This window comes from Bombina bombina, chromosome 1 (genome assembly GCF_027579735.1).
Source record: "Bombina bombina isolate aBomBom1 chromosome 1, aBomBom1.pri, whole genome shotgun sequence".
Taxonomy (NCBI): Eukaryota; Metazoa; Chordata; class Amphibia; order Anura; family Bombinatoridae; genus Bombina; species Bombina bombina.
This window is the reverse complement of record NC_069499.1, coordinates 996119119-996137616: the sequence shown is the minus strand read 5'-3', so window position 1 is coordinate 996137616 and position 18498 is coordinate 996119119. Positions and strand designations below refer to the sequence as shown.

The following is an 18498-nucleotide window of genomic DNA, read 5'->3' as shown; positions in this document are numbered from 1 at the left end:
AGGATGTATTATGTTTTTCACTTCTGTGAAAGTATTGTATAGTTTTGTGATAGCACATGATCTTTCCTAAGTATTTATGTGTCTCTATTTATCCATCTGTTTACACACTCATCCCCCTCACTCTTGTAGAACCATTATCAGGACTGGTAGTCTCATTCCCTACTTGTAAACTTTAGAATCTTTTTCAAAGCTTTTTTTTCAAAGGGTTTTTGTCAGAGATACTTTGACACCAGAAAGTATTATCAAGGTCAAGGCCCTAACCTAAACCCACCTGCCCACCATGAGTTATTAAAGTGACACACAGGGCTTTCTGTGTTTTGAAGAAGAGTTTTAACTATATTCTCTAATGTTACTGTTCACTATGTTACAGAGATTTTATCATCAAAGATAGACAATACTGTTGAGATCAGACCACAAAATGCCCTGCAGTGTTAATATACAATTTCTTGTTGGTAGAATTGTCCCTTTGTTTTAGGATTTGATTGTTGCTCAGTATGGGAATGTGTGAAAAGGCCAGGTATCAACATTTTAACAAGAGACAGTTCTTATGGTAACCACAGCCCATCCGTTTCTAGGTGGCAAAATTATTAAAATGCATCTACCTTTTTATTCTGCTATGTTTAAATAAAGTGTTTAATTTAAATACAGTAGGTTCACCATAGCCTTTTTGGTATTTCTGGAGTTAATGTTTAGTGGACGAGACAAATCACAAGTACAGGTGCATATACTTGAGACAGTTGGCAGCCCATTTTAATTCTAGAAAAATGTGTAGACTTTGTTATTCAGCAAGCGCTATGGTAAAAATAGCCAACAGAAAAAAAAGCAAAAAACAAACTTGTCTATTTTGGAAGCATTCATGAAAACATGTATTTTGTACTGATGCCCTTTTAGATTTTTGTATTTTCCATATTTGACTTTGGTAAACCTCTGCCACTACAAGTGGGTGGGGGATCTTGTTTTAATATTAGTCAAGTATGTACAACAGCTATGCTAATCTGGTTATCCACTCAATAAAGAATACATTGAAGGTCATGCTTTCTTAATTCTTAAGATAGTACCGTATGGCTATTTCATACTCCCTAGGGGTAAGTTTGTAGAGCCTAGCCTTTTCCAGTTGTTAGAACCCTTATCTAATAATCAGTGGATAATGCTGGGAAGGCTTAAACTCATTTTGTTAGATTAGCTAAACTATCCACTATGCTGTCATCTGCCATTCTGTAATTTTTTATCCATTGTTGTGCACTGTTTAAAATATCACACTCCATTACACAAACTATCCATTCACTCTTCCTTTAAAAAAAGAATTACAAATCCCTTCCTTTTATGTGAATTTCTTACCATATTTAAAGTACTTTCTTATAACTACTTCTGTCCTTTTGATTTCTTTCCATTTTATTTCTGTTATCTTGCAGCATCTTTTATCCAAATTCTTCTTTCTTATAAATCTTGTAAGTAGGAATCAGTAGCTTCGATTGTAATCTTTTTATATTTTCCATTTTTACATAACCGCTCGTATTTTTTTAGTTTTCTCCTAACATTGTTGTCTTGTGTTTCTTTTCATTTGTTCTTTTTTTTTTAATTATTATTTTACTTTGCATCTAATTGTTGGGGCAATGGTCCATTTCTTCAGTTTCTCTGTCTGAATGGGAATGATTGTTACAGAGTCAAACTAATCTGTTTTCAATCTCCCCCATTTATTTCATGATAAGGAGTCAAGGATTATGCACTAACCATTTTTTTATTTTTTTTTATCTTTCAAATTTCATTTTTTATTTTATCTTATATGTATTGTTTGACATTTGTGCATGTAGTTTTATATATTATTGATATTTCATTGGTTGTGATTTATTGCTGGTTATTGCATATTAAGCAGCCAAGGTTCATGGGAAAATGGATGAAGATTTGTGTCTACTATATTGTATTCATAAGGCAAATTATTATCCTGTTAAGACTGGGAACAATAAAGCAGAATACCAAATTAAATGGTTAACTTTCCCCAAATCTTAATTTGTTAATTTGACTCTGTATCCTAATTAAGATGAGATTATGATCAAAATATCCTAAAGTCAGCAGTAAAGCCAAACCATGAAACCTATACAGGAGAAAAAAGTCAGTAAAATCAATATTTGTAACAACTGCTTATTTCTCAGATTACCGAGCAAATAAAGATGCAGTTCCCTCTTCTTTTCCCCTCCCATTTTGTACTTGTAAATTGCAATGCAAATGCATACTTCATTTTTCACAAATCACATATTTTTTTATGACTGTTTTTATATTTTGTGTCCTGGAATTCCAGTTTGAGAACCTTGATTTGTTATCAGCATTGCTTTAAATAACGTATTTATATAAACTTAAAGGGCCATTAAATAAAGAAGAATTTCATATTCTGCAAGTGTAATAAGACAATGCAAGAGCACCTAATTTAAATTTTAAATGAGCAAAATACTTCTATTTCCATGTCTTATATGTATATACTGTGAACTCTTGCACATACTTAATAGTAACTGGTGCAAAATAGTATGCATATAAAGACTTTGAACACTTTGGATGTAAATTGGAAACATTTTTTTTATTTTAACTGCATGTTCTATTTGAATCATGAAAGTTTCATTTTGACATGAGGGATTACACTCCAGTCCGTTAGGAGGCAAAAACACGCCTACTTACCAGAGCTTTGATTCCTTCCACTCTCCCAGAATTCCTTAGTCATATATATGGCTAAGTAGATGGAAGGAAACTAGAGAAGCAGGAAAGACAAATTGGGCAAACGATGTTCAAAAAAAGTTCTGACTTCAACTGTATACAAAATAGGGTGGGGCTTATGGACACTCTTTAAGACCACCATATTTAGGGTGATCTCTACATGTAAAGCAGGAAGTTACTGATCAGCCACTGCAGCTCACAGTACTTTCTGCCAAAAGCCACCTCAGAAGAGGTATGCGCAAATTGGTAAAATTTTGTGAAAGTGTTTAGAGAATACCAAGTAGCTGCCTTGCAAATTCGGTCTATAGAAGCTTCATGATGAAAAGCGCAAGATGATGTTACTGCTCTAGTGGAATGAGCATTAATACATTCACAGGGGTATTTGCAACTTAATGTCTTCCGAATTAAAGCTTTGAGCCAAGTAACTACTACTTTGTCTTCTAACAAACCGTTAAACCCCAGTGCTTAGTGTTAAACACCTATAGCTCCTTAAAGAGGGTTCCTAGCTATACCCTAAAAGGAAGTTAATGTTAAAGGGACATTATACACATTATTTCTTTGCATAAATGGTTTGTAGATGATCTATTTATATAGCCCATAAAGTTTTTTTTTATAATTTTTGCATATTTTAAATAACATTGCTCTGATTTTCAGACTCCTAGTCCCAAAGTATTATGAGTATAATACCGTCAGCTACCTTCTCCAGCTTGTTCCTGTTTGTGTAAAGGGTCTTTTCATCTGCAAAAGAAGGGGGAGGGGGGAGTGTCTTTTTCCCCCCACTTGCACTGGGCTTTCTAGCTACCTTTTCAACAGAGCTAAACTGAGAGCTTCTAAGTAAGTTTTTAAACCGTTTTATACCGGATTTTTAGATCAGTATCTGTGCAGTTATATGAAAATGAGTGTATACTGTCCCTTTAACAGAATGTTAAAGTGAAGGTAAAGTTTCTTCAGTTCAAAGACATATTTCCATTATTTACTGCAAACATAAGTTAATCGTTAAGTTTTTTTAAAAATATTTTCTTTTATAGCTTTTTTTAATCAATATATAAAAGACCCACCGTTATGATGCCTGACTCCTCCCAACTACTATTTCCTGCTTTCCTTGTCTGTAAGTCTGTATAAGCGCATTCACGAGGCTCAGTGAAAACTGCGCATGCGTCAATCGGCGATAAGTCTGTATAAGCGCATTCACGAGGCTCAGTGAAAACTGCGCATGCGTCAATCGGCGATTTGCCGATTGGACAAATTGTGCAAACTCTTTAATACTATCAATACATTAGGGCCACCAGAAGTTGCAGCTTCTAATTAACAGTGTGTCCCTATTAGAGGCGGCCGTAAGAACTCTTGTAATATGGGAATCCAGATGTAATAGGAGCATGCATTCGCGAAACAGGAGCGCGCGTGTACTCAGAAATGAATAAATAAAGAGTAGCGCATGCGCATATTATCAAGTCGGCAGATGACGTGGAGTGACGGCCGCCTAACGGCCAGAATTTCTAGTGGCTGACTTAAAAACGTGATCAAGAGGGAAAACAAAAAACAAATACACAGGCTGATTTTGCGGAATTGAAAACAGTGAGTTAAAACGGATATTACTTTTTTTACAATCATTTTTAAAATAAATCATGAATGAAAGTCATATTAATTTTGATGTAAGATTAATATTTGAGATAGACATCAAGGTAACTTTACCTTCACTTTAAGGAGTGCCTAAAAAGGCGGCTAAGGTGATGTTAAATTTAACTAATGTGTAGAAACATTTATAAAATTAAAATTTAAGATCTTACATTTATTTGTCATAAAATGAAACGTACAATTCACAATAAAACATGGATCCATGTAGCAACACAAATAAATAACAGGAATTGCAATGAAAACAAAAATGTAAAACTGTATACAGGATGATTAAAGTCACGTGTATGGTATTAGTCTAACTCCAGATAGAAAAAAGTGTCACATTTAGTAGTGTTGTAGGATATGAAGTTGATCCTTAGGTAGTGATTTCCCCAAAAAATATATAGAAAAACCATACAAATATAAAAATATGAAAATATAAAAAAAAAGAAGAAAAAAAAAAGGAAGAAAACATTTTGAAAAAATATATTGTGAAAAAGGAGAAAAATTTAAGTTGATAAATGTGTGTATTTTAAATACACAGAAGAGAGTTCCCAGTTTAGGGTAAAGGTTTTGAAGATGGTGAGGTGTATCAATCCTATTGTATTAGGTCCAGGGTAATCCAAAATGATCCCTCTGTTAGTGTGTACCGTGTTCTTTGATTCCTACAAACAAAAAAGGTGGATAGTGCAATATTGATGGTAATAAATTATACAGTGCTCAGAAAAAGTCTTACCATGTGTTGTCAACGCGTTTCGGCCTCTTTGTAGGCCGTTTATCAAGACTAAATATGGTAAATAGTGGTAGCCTTGTATAGGGTATTTTGTGTGTATTTATTGGATAATTGATTTTGGCGCCAAAATTATGTGAGGCGTTCCTGAATGATGAAATAAGCATGAGACTTAATTGTTTTGAGAAGGTGACGGCCGGAAATGGCGTCATCTTATTAGCGTCATTTCCGGTTTCGTTATATTTTGCAATTAAGTTAGGGAGAAAGTTTCTCATAACTTGCCGGAGTTACTTTTCAATTCCGTTACTGTAATGGTTGTAGCATCGCATCTAATATTCATGCATTATATTATACAAAGATATGCCCACTATGTAATTTCCTCCGTTCTTGGGTACTTGAATCCTATTGTACTGTGGCAGACGGAAGTGAGGTTAGCGTAATGGCGTCACTTCCGGTTTCGATTGTGTTTACATCGCCTATGCTTTCATTTTCTATCTATATTCAAAGCTGTTGGTTTGAACAGTTATAGCGACGTTTGAAAGCTATAGTGAGTGTGTTTAATTGCACCATCAAATAGTGTGTTATAGTTCCAACTTGAATTTGTTGTAGTTATAGCAGAACAGAATAAATAATGCATATATAACAGCTTATATAACAACATTTAACAATATAAAATTGCAAAATTCCATTAAAAAAAAATCACAAATTTCATAAACATTTAATAAAAACAGTAAATTAGAATCTAAAAAAATAAATTAGAAGACACAAGTTACTAATCAAGGGTTAATATCCACGGAAAGGGGGTTATATGAACGGGGCGATTTATGCATAATATTCTTTATTGTGTTTGATGCTGCGACATGTGTGAGATGAGGCTCTAGCAATGTGCGAACAGTCAGGTTTTTTTGAGAGATATCGGCGCATCCTCTTTTTGGCATGTTTTTCTCTATAGTGCAGGGGCGGCCCTGCATGGCACTCCATGTGATCGGGTGTGGCCTCTTTAACTTCTTTCTTGATCGGCGGTTCTGGGAGACAAAACGGTATCTTTGTGGTCCGGGTCATAGGAGGTGGTGAGTGCCCTGGCCATTGGGATATAAAGGTGCCATTTAATTCTATCTACTCCGTAATAAAGGCACAAGCTATGGAGGACTCTGGTATGTTAGAGGGTACTCCCTCTTTAACCAAATCTAATACCTGTGTTTATAGTGAGGAGGTTCCGGTAGATCCGCCTGCTCAACTATGTTCCACGTGCTTTGATAAAATTGCATAAGATATTTAGTACAACTGAGCCGTCCACCTCTGGGGTTCTCTGTCCCGCGAGGTGCTTTCCCTACATTCATCTCCGATTACAAATGCAGCTACCCAGGGCACTACTAATCCTCCCGCGGGAGGGGCCCTTTGGCCGCCAGATTTTGCTGATCAGTTGCAAACGGCGGTTTCTGCGTCCTTCGATGCCTTTCCACGACCTTCTAAGCGAAAGGTGAAACATAGCTATATGTCCCAGGTGTCATCTACTCCGTTGGATGTCAATGACAGATTATCCGCTGATGAAGACGACTCCGACTCCTCGGAGGATGCTCTTTCTGGGTCGGAATAGGCGACATCTTGACCTCCGGCTGCGGAGGAGCCAGGCTTTAAGTTTAAAAAGGAGCATTTGTGCTTCTTGCTGAAAAGAGGGTCAACGAGGACAGGATGGTGACTCAGATCTTCCCGGTTCCCGTTAAGAGGGCTAATATTAAGAACGAATGGGAGAAACTTGGTTCTTGCTTTTCTCCCTCTACTTCTTTTAAAAAAAACTGTTCCCCGTTCCGGACTCAGCTTGAGCTGTGGGGGGCTAAGGTGGATAGAGCTATCTCCACGCTCGCTAAGCGTACAACTATCCCACTCGAGGATAGTTCGTCGTTCAAAGAGCACATGGATAAAAAAATTAGATACAGGAAATAATTAAGGCCTTAAGGGTGGCTAATTCGTTTATCTGTGATGCAAATATGCAGATTATGTGCCTGAATGCCATGACATCAGGGTTCTCTGTTCTAGCCCTTAGGGCTTTGTGGTTAAAGTTGTGGTCTGCTGACATGACTTCCAAGTCTAGATTACTATCCCTCCCGTTTCAGGGGAAAGTTCTTTTTGTTCCAGGCCTGGCCTATTATATCCACGTCACAGGAGGCAAGGGTGCTTTCCTACTGCAGGATAAGAATAAGCCTAAGGGGTCTACTTTTAGTCTCTTTCGTTCAGACAAGTCCCAACGCCAGCAACCTGCCGCAAAACCCGAACAGTCCAAGAGATCTTGGAAACCTGCTCAATCTTGGAACAAAGCCAAGCAAAGCAAGAAGCCCGCCGTGACAAAATCGGCATGAAGGGGCGGCCCCCGATCCATCTCTGGATAGCGTAGGGGGCAGACTATTGCTTTTCACGTTGGCTTGGATGAGACACGTTCAGGATCCTTGAGTTCTGGAGGTCATCACCCAGGGATACAGGATAGGGTTCAAGACGCATCCGCCCAGGGGCAGATTCCTTCTGTCAAACCTTTCTTCAAGTCCAGAGAAGAGAGATGCTTTTTCTAGAGTGCGTGAGCGATCTCTCCTCTCTCTGAGTAATCTTACCAGTACCTCTAGCGGAAATAGGTCTGGGGTATTATTCAAACCTTTTTGTGGTCCCAAAGAAGGAGGGCACGTTTTGCCCGATTTTAGACCTAAAGTGCCTAAACAAATTTCTGTCTGTCCCATCGTTCAAGATGGAGACGATCAGGTCCTTTCTGCCCCTAGTTCAATAGGGACAGTTCATGACTACAATAGATTTGAAGGATGCTTACCTTCACGTGCCAATCCACAAGGATCACTTCAGATTCCTAAGATTTGCTTTCTAGACCAACGCTTCCAGTTTGTGGCCCTACCATTAGGTCTGGCGACTGCCCCAAGAGTCTTTACGAAGGTTCTGGGAGCGCTGCTCGCGGTAGCGAGAGCCTAAGGTGTTGCAGTGGCACCTTATCTAGACGACATCCTGGTCCAGGCTTCGTCATGCAGTCTAACAGAGGACAATTCGAGGACTCTTCTTCTCCTTCTTTGATCCCATGGATGGAAGATAAACGAGGGAAAGAGTTCCCTGGGTTTCCAGCAACAGAGTCGAATTTCTGGGCACAATCATATCCTCATATCCATGAAGATATTCCTTACAGATCAGAGATGTTATCAAGGAGGAAAAGATGAGGTGCACCAACACACAGCGTTGTATAGTTGAAAACGTTTATTGGCAGATAAACTTTTCTCCCAAATAGGGAAACAATCTTGGATCACCAGTGGCGATGTGAGTGGTGTGGGCTCCACTCAGGGACTGATCAGAGATGTTGCAAGATTGTGTCCAGCTGTCTTGCCCTTCAGACCTCCTTAAGGCCATCTGTTGCCCGTTGTATGGAGGTGATTGGGCTCATTGTATCCAGCATAGATGTCATTTCATACGCCAGATTCTATATCGGACCTCTTCAGTTGTGCATGTTTATCACTCTATCCCAAAAGGTCTCCCTGGACAACCGAACGAGGGAATCCTCTCTTGGTGGATCTCCCCGGCTCAACTGTCCGGGGGAATGATCTCTCCATCCCGAGGTGTTTGCGGAGATCTGCAACCGATGAGGGATGCTGAGATAGATCTCATGGCGTCCAGGCTCAACTTCAAGCTACCCAGATATGGGTCGCATTCCAGGGATCCCCAGGCAGAGCTGATAGATGCCTTAGCGGTGCCTTGGGAGTGCAATCCAGTCTACATATTTCCACTGTTGCCACTTCTACCTCGAGTAGTGGCCCGCATCAAGCAGGAGCAAGCTTCGGCTATTCTGATTGCTCGGTCCTGGCTGTGGAGGATATGGTTTGCGGATCTGGTAGGGATGTCATTGTCTCCGCCATGGAGGTTACCTTGTTGCAGAGATCTGCTGGTTCAGGGTCTCTTTGTACATCAAAATCTCGATTCTCTGAGGCTGACTGCGTGGAATTTGAACACTTAGTCCTAGCCAAGAGAGGATTTTCGGAGAGAGTGATTGATACTCTCATTTAAGCCAGGAAGCCGGTCATTCGTCGCATTTATCATAAGGAGTGGGGGACCTACTGGTCCTGGTGTGAGGAACGCGGATATCCCTGGCCTAAGGTTAGGGTATCCAGGATCCTATCCTTCCTCCAGTATGGGTTGGAGAAGGGACTTGCCGCCAGTTCCTTTTTAAAAGGGACAGATTTCGGCTTTATCGGTACTGTTACACAAGAAGCTTGCAGTGCTTCCTGATATTTAGTCTTTCGTTCAGGCTCTGTCTAGGATCAGGCCTGTCTTGTGACAAGGTTGTGTCGAATCGTAACATCTATCAGGAGATAGTGGTTCCTTCCTTGTGTCCTAACCCTTCTTCAAAGGAAAGGTTGCTTCATAATTTGGATGAGGTTCGAGCCTTGAAGTTCTATCTTCAGGCCACAAAAGAATTCAGACAGACTTCACATCTTTATTTGTTGTGTATTCGGGGAAGCGCAGGGGGCAGAAGTCCTCTTCTACTTCCCTATCCTTTTGGTTGAGGCGCTTGATTCGCTTGGCCTATGAGATAGCAGGATTATGGCACACTCACCTAGGACTGTGGCCTCTTCATGGGCGTTTAAGAATGAGGCCTCCTATGGAGCAGTTTTGTAAGGTGGCTAATTGGTCCTCCTTACATACTTTTACAAAGTTTTACAAATTTGATGTTTTTACTTTGTCGGAAGTAGCTTTTGGGAGAAACGTTTTGCAGGCTGTGGTGCCCTCAGATTAGGGTCCGCCTCTTTGCCTCTCGTTTTTTTTCATTCAGTGTCCTCTAGAGCTTTTAGGTATTTGTTTCCCACAAGTAATGAATGCAGCCGTGGACTCTTCCCCCATTAAGATGGAAAACATAAATTGTGCTTACCTGATCATTTCATTTCCATCTGTGGGAGGAGAGTCCACGGCTCCCGCCCGTTTCTCCGTTGGCCGGACCTACATTTATTTTTGTTGTTCTGGCACCATTTATACCCTGATATTTCTCCTACTGTTCCTTGTTCCCTCGGCAGAATGACTGGGGGATGAGGGGAGTTGGGGAGGTATTGAAGCCTTTCGCTGGGGTGTCTGCCTCCTCCTGGTGGACAGTTTCTTAATTCCCACAAGTAATAAATGAAGCCGATGACTCTCCTCCCACAGATGGAAATAAAATTTTCAGGTATGCATAATTTATATTTTTAATACTCTTAGGCAGCAAATCAAACACAAGCTCAAACCACTGGTATAGCTATGTGAGCTCTGTATTTAATTAGCCTTGGCAGAGACAGTACTAAATATTTTTTTATCTTAATTGGACATTTAATAATAGATTCTTTAAAACTGCTCTCTGCATTTCCCATTAATAATCTAGATTCTGGCATTTAAAGTCAACAAAAATTTGCAGTAACACGCTACATAGCATACACTTACACATGCAGATACACACACACACACACACACACACACACACAGCATACACTTATACATACAAATACACACACTACATAGCAGACACTTATACATGCAGATACACACACACACTTATAGATACAGATAGACACACACGCTACATCATATATGGGTATCTGTAATTCATTGTATGGGATCCTGGGGTTGGCAAGCACATTAGCTGGCAGTCTCAGGCTGCTACTGTTTATTACTTTGGTGTTAGCACTGCTCATCGTATAAAACTGAAGGCATGCTAGTATCATCACCAGGGGTTAGACGTCATCACATCAAAGGTTATAGGTCACCATTACCTGAGGTCAGAGGGTATACAGCCTTAATACTCCTACTTAACCCACACATCATTCCTTGTCCACAGGGAATCTAACAGGTATCTAACCCTGGGAGAGAAAAGCCAGCTGCTTCTGAGTATGGGCCCAATAGAATTTAAAAAAATATATATATATTTTTTAAATGCATGGGGCAATGCGGGACAGATGACTAGCAACCTGGGACAGACCCCCTAAAATCAGGACTGTCCTGTGAAAATCAGGACAGTTGGGGTTATGTATCACTGTACACCAGTATACCACACAAGGGGGGCTAGATGCTGTTAACTTCTTTTTACAAAAAGACCCAAACATACCCCAACTACAAAAAGATTTTATCATAGCATACACTATATTTTCACTCATAATTATTTTAACAATAATGGGACATTTTACAGACAGTTATGCGGAACAGGTATTGGGACCAGGTTCGTGCCGAGCTATGCAAACTTATACATGGGCAGATGGGAACTCAATTTTTGGGAATCCTGTCCAGCAAGTGTGGACCTGGTCCTATACCATAGATACATTGATGATATTTTAATTATATGAAAAGGCTCTCTAGAGGACTTGGAATATACAATAAAAATAATGAATGAGAATATACTAAATCTTAAATTCACATACGAGCACAGCTTTTTAGAGATAACATTTTTAGATTTAAAAATTGAAGTCATAGATGGGAAATTCAAAACGTTCATATTCTTTAAAGAAATAGACTGCAACAACTATTTAAATCAAATTGGTTGCCACCACAAGAATTGGAAATCCAATATATCTAAGGGCCAACTTCTTAGAATAAAGAAAAATTGTTCAAACCCCATAAAATGGGAGGAACAAGCCCTGATATTAAAGAAAAGATTTCTGGAAAGAGGGTGCGATGAGAACACATTAGATAACAACATAGATGAAGTAAGAAACATTGATCGGAAGGAGCTTATTAGATACAAATCCAAGAACACCAAGAACTTTGAAGACAATATAACTATACGATTAATCACGTAATACAGTGAAAATTGAGAATATTTTCAGAAAACATTGGCCACTACTTAAAAACGATGATATCATAGGATAAAAACTAACATTACAACCTAGATACATTTATAAGAAAAAAATAACCAAAAGAATACATTAGCAACCAGTATACCAAGACAAACTAAATTTGGGGGGAAAAAATTTAGTTTTTTTCCCATGCCTTAGCTGTAAAGCTTGTAAGGGTGGTTTGAAAACAAATAACTTCATATCCCACAGTACAAATGTAAAATACAAGATAAGAGATCTAATTATATGCCAAAATAAGGGAGTGATCTACCTAATACAATGTACTTGCAGACTACAATACGTAGGTCTGACATTCAGACAACTCAAAGAAAGAATAAGGGAACATCTACTGCAGATTGAGAAAGAAAAAAAAGGTGACACCCCTATATAGACACTTCACAAACTACCACCAAGGAAGTAAGAAAAGTTTCAGCTATATGGGTATTCAAAAAATTACACAAAACTGGAGGGGTGGAGACTATGAAAAAAGCTACTAATTGTGGAATCGAAATAGATTTTTAATTTAGACTGCCTTTACCCAAAAGGCCTAAAAAATAAAGCGGATTTGTCACATCTTCCTAATATAAAGACGTGAAACTCCTTAACAATGAAATAATGTGTTAACATAATTCTGCAAACCACGTTTGTTCATACTAGTTCTTTGTAGCTCTATGAGAAATACAAATTCAGTATAAATCACATAAAATGTATATTATCATTCCCCAATAACCAAACTAGGCATACTGTCATACCTAACTAATAATGTCTCACACTAGCAATTTGACTGACAAAATATAATAGTTGTTACCCATATACCTATGGAGTCATATCACTATCCCCTTTGGATATGTGCTTGTTTGTCTCCAATATTATTTAACTGTACCCTAGTTATCCATCAAGCTTTTGTATCAATGTATGCGTTATATCTCTGTATGTGTTTATATTTCCATATGCATTTTCCATATGCATTTTTATTTCTATATATAATATATATATATATATAATTTTTTTTTTTCATTGTATAAAATTTATAATTATAAGCTTCTACCATAAGTATATTCCACAGTATTTATCTTTATACAACCAATTGCTTCATATATGATTCCGTAAGATATTTTTTAGATTCTAATCCAAGATTTTAAATGTTTTTATAAATTGTTTTAATTACATTTTTGCGTTTTTTTTCTTTTTTTAAATGTAATTTTGCAATTTTATATTGTTAACTGTTGTTATATAAGCTGTTAAATATGCATTATTTATTCAGTTCTGCTATAACTACACCAAATTCAAGTTAGAACTATAACACACTATTTGATGTTGCAATTAAACACACTCACTATAGCTTTCAAACATCACTATAACTGTTCGAACCAACAGCTTTGAATATAGATAGAAAGCGAAACCATAGGCGATGTAAACACAATCGAAACCGGAAGTGACGCCATTACGCTAACGTCACTTCCGTCTGCCACAGTACAATAGGATTCAAGTACCCGAAAACGGAGGATATTACATAGTGGGCATATCTTTGCATAATGTAATGCATGAATATTAGATGCGATGCTACAACCATTACAGTAACTGAATTGAAAAGTAACTCCGGCAAGTTATGAGAAACTTTCTCCTTGACTGAATTGCGGAATAGAACGAAACCGGAAATGATGCTAATAAGATGACACCATTTCCGTCCGTCACCGTCTCTAAACAATTAAGTCTCATGTTTATTACATCATTCAGGAATGCCTCACATCATTTTGGTGCCAAAATCAATTATTCAGTAGATACACACAAAATACCCTATATAAGGCTAACACTATTTACCATTTTTAGTCTTGATAAAGTCCTACAAAGAGGCCGAAATGCGTTGACAACACATGGTAAGCCTATTTCTGAGCACTGTATGTATATTACCAGCAATATTGCACTATCCACATTTTTTTGTTTGTAGGAATCAAAGAACATGGTAAACACTAACAGAGGGATCATTTTGGATTACCCTGGACCTAATACAATAGGATTGATACACCTCACCATCTTCAAAGCCTTTACCCTAAACTGGGAACTCTCTTCTGTGTGGTTAATATACACACATTTATCAACTTTTATCACAATATATTTTTTCAAAATTTTTTTTTTTCTTCTTTTTTTATATTTGTATGGTTTTTCTATATAATTTTTTTGGGAAATCACTATCTAAGGATCGACTTCGTATCCCACAACACTACTAAATGTGAAACTCGGCACAATTTTTCTATCTGGAGTTAATAGACTAATACCATACACGTGACTTTAATCATCCTGCATACAGTTTCCATTTTTGTTTTCAGTGCACTTCCTGTCATTTATTTGTTTTGCTACATGGATCCATGTTTTAATGTTAATTGTAAGTTTCATTTTATTTTATGACTTAAATAAATGTCAAATCTTAAATGTAAATTTTATAAATTTTTCTACACATTAGTTAAATTTAATATCACCTTTGCCTTCTTTTTAACTACTGCTTTTGTCTTTTGCGAGGTCCTAAAAAATGGATGAACAAAGAATATTAGTCTTAATTCTTTTGTGGTCTCGGCATAAAACTTTAATACCCTCAGAACATCAAGGCTGTGAAGAAGATGCCGCTTTGAATGTTTAGGAGCCGTGCATAAAGAAGGAACAATATATTGGCTGGTAGTATCTAAAGATACTACTCAGGTAAAAAAAAGTTGGTTTCGAAGAACTGTCTTTTCCTGATGAAAAATCGGGAAGGCATGTTTGCAAGATAAAGCCCAAAGTTTAGGCAGAATAAATGGCCAAGAGAAAAAAAAAGTTGATGGTCTAAACCATGCATAGTTTCAAATGGAGTGGCTGCTATAACCTTCAAAACCAGATTTAGACTCCAACTATTAACTGGCTTAATTCTGATAAAGGCCTTTGCCAAGGTCTGAATATCAGGAATCTTGGCAGTTTTCCTATGATAGAAAACAGATAAGGCCACAATCATCTGACCTTTAAAGTGAACTGGCTGATGAACTTTTCTCTAGAGTTTTCTGAAGAAATTCTAGGTATTCTAAAAGAATTCCAAACAGTATCCTCTGGTTGTACACCAGGCATTAAAGACTTTCCAAACTTCGATATATGCACCTGGTGACAGGCTTTCTGGCCTGAATTAAGGTATCAATTTTCTTGTCAATCACTAGACCTTCAAATTCTGAGTTTTGAGATCCTGATGAATGAACTGTCCTTGTCTAAGAGGAAGACGCCAACGCAGGCATGAGTCCTGCGAGGCAGAGTCTAAGCACTCAAATTTGCTGACACTCATTCTTGTTTGTGTAGCTATCCACGGTGAATCAGAGGAAAAAATTAAATGAGATTGAAGAACCAATGAACCACTAGAGCATCTATCTATTAGGCCAAGGGGTCTGGAGACCTGGTGAGAGTTTGTGCTTTAGCCGAGATGCCATGAGGTCCATCTCTGGCAGATCCTACTTTCTCACTATCTGAATACCTCTTAGTTTTGAAACCATTCTCCTGGGTTAAAACAGTAGCAACTGAGAGAATCTGCTTCCCAATACTGTTCTCACAGGTGAACAGTATTGGGAAGCAGAATCACTCAGTTGCTAAATCAGACAATGATGATCTGCCTAGGTTAGACTGGTCTTTGCGAAGTGTCAACTTCAACCTCTTTATCGAACAATACCTCAACAGAGGAACGGTGATTACAAAGGGAGATGCATCTGTTTTGGTAGGTTGATTCTTCTAACGTGTGAAGTAGTTGCAGAACTAATAGTTTCAGTGTAAATATTAGCATGTTGAAGAGAAAGTTCCCCGAGCTTGCGCCACAATTAATAAAGTTCCCAGAACCTTGGTAAACACTCTGGATGCCAATACCACATCAAATGGGAGTGCCTTTTAATTGATAATGCTTGTTTAGGAAGGCAAATCTGAGGAATCCTCAGTGCCGTCGTTGGCACTCGGTTAAAGGGACAGTTAATACTAAAATTGTTATTGTTGAAAAAGATTGATAATACATTTACTACCCATTCCCCAGCTTTTCAAAACTGGGGAATGGGTAATAAAGGAATTATCTATATTTTAAAACAATATAAAATTCTGCTGTAGACTGTCTCATCAGCTTTTTTATTTTTAAAAAGATTAGAATATGTATAGTGTTTGATGGCATTTCTTTTGTTACTCCTGGGTCTCGGGTTCCTGAAGGGGTGTCTCTTGAGGATATTCTCTCTGAAACAAATCTGTGTGTAGGATTCCTTTTTTGAAGTATATATTGAAACATACTGGTTTTCTTATGCAATTTGTTTTATTAAATATAAAACCAAACCTTCCTATGCTTAGGTCTTCTATCCATTCTCATAAATATTTAGAGCTCAGAGCAGCTTCTGTTTTTAGTTTTATAGACAAATTGCTATAATAGATCTTTAATAAAAACATATTAAAACATTTACAATTTATAAACGTTGATATAAAGGATACAGTGTTCTCTACACAAAAGTTTGCCACACAGTTGGGGGAAGTGTAATACTTTGCAATATTCTAACGTTTTCTGGTATTTATAAATGTTACTTAAAGGGGTAGGAAAGTCAAAAATGAAATATGCATAAGTGCATTTCAATTTGAAATAGAAGAATATTTGCAATATACTTCCATTAGCAAAAAAAAGGTTATTGTTTTTCTGCAGAATAGGCCGTATCCTGTGAAGACCTGTGCACCAGTATTTAAACACCACACCTTCTCGGAGAGTCAGCAGTAGCTTGTATGACACAAATTACTTCTTCAGAAGCAATTTAACACACAGCCACCTCTCTGAGCACACATAGTGTTTGAATACAGGTGCACAGGCAATCACAGGATATGTGCATAAACCACTGAGAAACAATACTTTTACTAGAAACATTTTTGCTAATAGAAGTATATTGCAAAAATGTTTATTTAAAATCGAAATGCACCCATGCACTTTTCATTTTTTTTTTATTTTTTTTTAAATAATTTTTTATTGAGGGTTTTTTATAATGGCAACATAAAAATATGACAGATATTACATTACATAGCAATGGTTGTCTCGACAACAATATAACAAAGAACAGAATCATATAATAACTGCCAAGATATAATTGAAAACCTTCTTTTATGTCATGTATATATCATAATGAAAGTAGCTATTATTCCAGGCCATCGTGCTAAATAGCACTGTAGCTACTAAGAGGACCCAATTTATTATGAACTTCTTAAGAACTTATTATTAGTGGGTCTTGATACCAATAACAACGTATAGAGCAAGGGGGAAGCTGGGGAAGTATCAGCGGATAAGCACCGCTATAAAAATAGTGTTTCTATGTGACAATAGTATTAAGTACTTAATTTATATGATCAAAGTACTAGCTGAAGATAAAAGAAGTGTAATATTAAGGGAAAGGTGCTTTATGTTATAGAGTGGGTATAACCCTTTCTGCAAAAAGCTGTTAACCGGATGGAACCTAGACGACTATATTAGTAGTTTTGCAGTGTCTTCAGTAGGGTACATCATTCTCTCTGTTGTCTGGGATTAAAGGACAGAGAGCCTTAACCCCAATAGACTAGGATGTATCAATATAGTATGCTAACAACAATGAGTAATAGAGAAAGCAGATTTGCATAATATTCTGGGGCCTTCACTTTAAGATGACCATGCCCCATTGGGATGGATACTAAGCTAAACTTCTATGGGCCATATAATTATGTAGTCGAGGTGCTTATAAGAATCGCATACGTGGCCATATTTGGGTTTTCTGTGGTAATGACATCTAATATATTATAGGGTCAAAACAAGCCAAGGGTAAAAGGAGGTGTAAAAATAAGAGGCATACATTTTAGGGGACAGTGTAGTTGTGAGCCTTCCTATGTATTAATATCCACAAGATGAAACCTAAAGGTTCATTGAGACATTCTTACAATATTCTAGATAGAGCGCATCCCTCTCTCTCCCTTCCCTTGTTATATGTCACACAGTTATATTCACAACCCCTGATAGTGCTTTAGTTGATTTTACTAAGCTTGATGTGTGAGAGAGAAAGCAGCATAGCATAACCTTCAGGGTCCACAGATTCACAATAGTCATAGGTCAGAGAAGTGAGTGCTAGCCTGTGATTATGTAACTAGAGTGGTTATGTTAATCTCATAATTGGCCATTCTTGGGACTCATGATAAGAGATAAATAAATAAGATGTTAAACGTCTATAATTTGAAGACTAAAAGCCGATAAATAATAGGATCAATGTAGGATCTCTTGTGGGGTAAATAGATAGCAAAATAATTAAAATCCCCTTTTGTATACGCTCTTAGCTTTACTGAAGAGTAGCCTATGCACTGCTCATTAACTACTTTATTAGATATTTATTTGGGGGGAGGAGTATATAGGGAGAATTTCCATCAGACATTAACCTATCTCACTTACTGGCTTATCTCCCAGTTAGAAGAAAGTACAATGTGGTGCTAATGAGATACTCTAAGTATAATACTGGCTCAAGCGCTAGAAGTGTTTTGATGGCTGTTTAGACAGCAGGACAACATATCTTCCTCTAAGAGATCTTGACGTGGCTCCATGGCATATAAAGAAAACAGTACATTACCGCATGTGTAGGGGAGAAA

General features: G+C 37.5%; 1 protein-coding gene across 7 annotated transcripts in view; it reads left to right on the top strand.

The window, feature by feature from the left end:
* The window catches only part of RALGAPB (Ral GTPase activating protein non-catalytic subunit beta), an 843236-nt gene that overhangs the window by 224945 nt on the left and 599793 nt on the right, over positions 1 to 18498 (top strand). For 3 of the 7 annotated variants that reach the window (XM_053712384.1, XM_053712337.1, XM_053712205.1), the window contains one exon: positions 1413 to 1448. The exons of the other annotated variants lie outside the window; for them this stretch is intronic. In XM_053712384.1, the coding sequence (XP_053568359.1) occupies positions 1413 to 1448 (36 nt within the window). The remainder of the gene's footprint in view (positions 1 to 1412; positions 1449 to 18498) is intronic. 7 annotated transcript variants of the gene reach the window in all.